At 50.0% G+C, this 4,202-nt stretch overlaps 1 protein-coding gene across 1 annotated transcript; it reads left to right on the top strand.

Annotated features, from left to right (window-relative positions):
• The first annotated feature begins 2,399 nt into the window (after window positions 1–2,399).
• On the top strand, window positions 2,400–3,456 carry LOC118590313 (olfactory receptor 2T27-like). Its single transcript, XM_036198224.1, has one exon. The coding sequence runs from the start codon at window positions 2,426–2,428 to the stop codon at window positions 3,371–3,373; it is 948 nt and encodes a 315-aa protein (XP_036054117.1). The 5' UTR covers window positions 2,400–2,425; the 3' UTR covers window positions 3,374–3,456.
• The last annotated feature ends 746 nt before the right edge of the window (window positions 3,457–4,202 follow it).

Raw genomic sequence — 4,202 nt, 5'->3', positions numbered from 1 at the left:
TAAGTGTTCTACAATACACAGGGCATCACTGACTGCAAAGGATTATCCACGCACTCTACCAACTGCACTACAGCCCCGTTGACTCTTCCTCAGTCTTGTCTGATTGTTGTTGGATTGTTTTCTCTAAGAATAAATGAGCAAGGTAGGTAAGCAGTGGTATAGGCATGGCTCAAGTGATTCGGACTGGCTCTCGTTACAGGCATCATTTCTAATTGCCCAGAATCTTGCCCTGGGATCATCTAAGATAAGATGATAGGTGTCCCAGAATGTGGCCCCTGATACTAGAAAGCTATGGGCTGTAGACTCTAGAATGGAAGGTTTGCATATAAAAGGCATGCTGGCAGGCAACTTATGAGGAATTACCCTGAGAGGCATCATTCATTTTGACTTAGAGCTGTCTGCAATGGTTGGTTCTAACGGTGCTCTTCTGAGCTCTACTCCTGAGACAGGCTTTAGAGTAGACGCTGAGATCCTGGGGCAGTCGAGCTCAGAACTTATTGGAATCAGATCTGAGATCTTTGTGCCTAGCATGGATAGCCTAAGAACAGTGAGGCTGAAGCCTTAAACAGGCCTCCTTTGCAGCACTCTAAGAGCCAAGAGAAGCACCATGGAGAGCTGCTTCCTGCTTCCTGCTCCTGCCCCCGCTCCCGCCCCCGCTCCTGGCTGTCTTACTGTGGGACAATCCTGGCTTCACCATCAGTAGTACAATTGGGCTGGGGTCTAGTTAGTGGATCTCAACCCAGATCACCCATCACAGCAGTCTGTGACAAGGATGGTGCTATATCTCAGTGGGTAGAGTGCTTGTCTAGTATGCAAGGAGCCTGGGTTCCATCCCTCGCATCTCATAAAGGCAAACATCAGGGCACATGCCTAAACTTTCACCCAGGATGTGAAGGCAGGAGAATCAGAAAGGTTCAAAGTCATCCTGGGCTATATAGTGAGTTTGAGGCCAGTCCGGTTGCATGGCAGCTTGTTTCAAAACAATTGATTGATTAATTAATTAATTAATTAATTAGCTAATTAATTAAAATTTTAAAACCAGCAAGCAGTCAGTCTTGGAGACTAGATTCAGGGTCGAGATACAATCACTCAGCTTGCTCAGCCCTGGTAGTGATTCTCACAGGAGTGTTTAACTGAGGCCGTCATCTGTCACATTTGCCGCCTTCCTGCTGTGTCCCAGAGACCCACCTGCCAGCAGCAGTGGTCTCCTGCACCCACAGCTCCTTCAGGGAGCTCCGGGTCATTCTTTATTTTCCTCAGTCATCACCACCCAAGTCACTAGCTGCCAGACCCCAGCAGCTAGTCAAGGCATTCCCCGGGATACAAGATGCTGGGAACAGTGTTCCAACCTGCCATGGTGAACAGAGGAATTTGCCTGAAGGGGAATGGGCATCAGAAATGAACCAGATCGTATCCCTTCTCTGGCCTCCACAAACTGCCTTTGGGTGACTTCTTTCCCACTGTAGCTTCCCTGAGCTGTTCTTTGAGACTGGAGCTCACCTGAATGAATGCAGTCTGAGGGCGGAGGACCAGGTGTCCCTGGTGCTCCCAGGAGATACTACTACAGCTGCTTTCCCTATTCCTTGCAAGGATGCCATGTGTTTATCTTCACAGAGCCCAGTGGGCATCAGAATCTAAAGCCATGGCTTCAGCCATCTCCTGGCATAAATGAGTACTGAGACAAGGCTCCTTTATGAAACTGTTGAAGATCAGAAAACAATAGTACTAAGATGACCGCATAGTGTCAAAACCCATAGAAGGCAATCACTGCATCAGCGCACAAAAACCCAGATGTGAGTTTCCTGATGGCCAGGACCACAAGGGAAGTGCGGGGCTGGGCAGTTTGAGCAGATGACAGAATGCCCCCTTTCAGCAATACCCACAGCTCTCGCTTGTAAGAAAAATGAGTCACATAAACCCTCATATCAACAAGAGTGTCGAAGCATATAATTCACACATGTGTGGACCTAGCCCTCGGGTCAGCTGTAAGTTTGTGAAATAGTTTCCTGTGTGCATCTGTTCGCTTAGAACTGAAAATATCAATAACGATGCGTATCTCATGAATGGAGGGGGGGCATGTTGCGATGTGCTGGGTTTTTCCCAAGCATCCTTGGTTTTCTCTGTGGGATGGGCAGTTAAACTGCTAGTCTGTAGTCTTTCTTCTTTCACAGCACACGTTTGGAGAGGTGTGTTTCCCTCTGAACACTGTTTTCACTACAGGCCATGCTTCCAAATAACGGTTTCCCTATGAAATAACGATCCTACAAATACGGACAAGAACATTAATGACAGAGTATGTCTGCTGCCTCTTCGGCTCCCGGGGTGGTCCCTTGGGCTCTCTGACTATTCTCTTCTCACCTCAACCCTTCTCCCTCTCTCTGGTGAAGAACTGCTTCTTTCTCCCCACAGGGCAGCTCAGCAGGAGATGGGCAGCAAGCACTGGAATTACTCCACCACTGGCTTTGTCCTCACCAGCCTTTTTAACAACAGCCAGCTGCACCTGTTTCTGTTCAGCATGGTGGTGTTGGTCTACATCCTTGCCATGGCCGGCAACACGGCCATGGTCCTTCTGATTTGGATGGATACCCGACTCCACACACCCATGTACTTCCTCCTCAGCCAGCTGTCTTTTCTGGATGTCTTCTTTACGTCAGTCACTGTCCCCAAGATGATAGTGGGCTTTCTCTTTGGCTGGACAAGCATCTCCTTCGGGGGCTGTGGGGCACAGATGTTTTTCTTTATGTTCCTGGGGGCTGCAGAGTGCCTCCTGCTGGCCCTCATGGCTTATGACCGCTATGTGGCCATCTGCAACCCTTTGCGCTACCCGGTGCTCATGAGCCGCCGGGTGTGCCTGCTCATGGTTGTGGCCTCCTGGCTGGGAGGATCCCTCAACGCCTCCATTCAGACCTCTCTGACCCTTCAGTTCCCCTACTGTGGCTCTCGGAAGATCTCCCACTTCTTCTGTGAGGTGCCCTCGCTGCTGATGCTAGCCTGTGCAGACACAGAAGCCTATGAACAGGTACTCTTCGTGACAGGCGTGGTGGTCCTCCTGGTACCCATTACCTTCATCACCACCTCCTATGCCCTCATCCTGGCTGCTGTGCTCCGGATGCGTTCTGTGGAGGGGCGTCAGAAGGCCCTCGCCACATGCTCCTCCCACCTGACAGTTGTGAATCTCTTCTATGGGCCCCTTGTCTATACCTACATGCTACCTGCTTCCTATCACTCCCCGGGCCAAGATGATGTAGTATCCGTCTTTTACACAGTTCTCACACCCATGCTTAACCCTGTCATCTACAGCCTCAGGAACAAGGAAGTAACAGGGGCAATGAAGAAGGTGATGGGAAGGTGTGGAGTCAGTAGGAATGCTTGAGACCTGAGAGAGGCCTGGAGGCAAGCACCTCAGCTCATCATCATCATCTGCACGGACTGCTAAGGCATGTCTGTTTGAGAAGGGCCTCTATATCTGTAACTTCAGGATCCTATTCTGGGACTCCTCCATGGTCCAGGAAGTCAACTCCCAAACTCATACGCAAAGGGGTAAAAGGAGAAGCCAGCACCCCCCTGGAGCTACGGTTTTCTTTCTGCAAAGAGTTGTCTACACTGTCTCCCCTCCATCTCAGCAAACCCCAGGCTTCTTTGGGGACCACAGCGGTAACCCATCCTCATTGTATCGCTGAGCATCTGAGATCTTCCCCTCCAGCCCCAGTAAAAGTCAAAGACCCACAAATCCCCTCATCCCTGGCTATTTCCTAACCTTCTCTATTGACACCCTGTCTTCAAGCATGCTGTCCTCAGCACAGGCCCTCAGCAGAGTCCTCCGTGGTCAGAATAGCACCTGACATTTTCAGATAGCTTCTCCATCTCTTGCTTAGAAACTGCTTCAAGCATCAGAGACACCTGCATCGCTAATCCCAACCCCAGCAGCTTTCTGGCCTCGTCCCATCATCTTCTCCTCATGCCATGTGTGGATTTAAGGTGCCCCCCCCATTAGATTTCGCAGACCCAGAAGTCAGAGGATTTGCTCTTTAATACCACATTGTCAGCTTCTAGGAGGGCTCCTGGAACATATGACCAATAATAAATACTGGATTGATGCATAACTTCAAAAATAACATTTCCTTACCAGGCCTCAGGCGTGCTGGTCCTGTTTCCAGCTTCTTGGAACTTGTTCCTGCCTTGGCAATGACTCCATGTCCCTG

The sequence above is a fragment of the Onychomys torridus genome, chromosome 8 (assembly GCF_903995425.1).
Source record: "Onychomys torridus chromosome 8, mOncTor1.1, whole genome shotgun sequence".
Taxonomy (NCBI): Eukaryota; Metazoa; Chordata; class Mammalia; order Rodentia; family Cricetidae; genus Onychomys; species Onychomys torridus.
The sequence above is the reverse complement of the archived record's forward strand: the minus strand, read 5'-3'. Positions and strand labels throughout refer to the sequence as shown.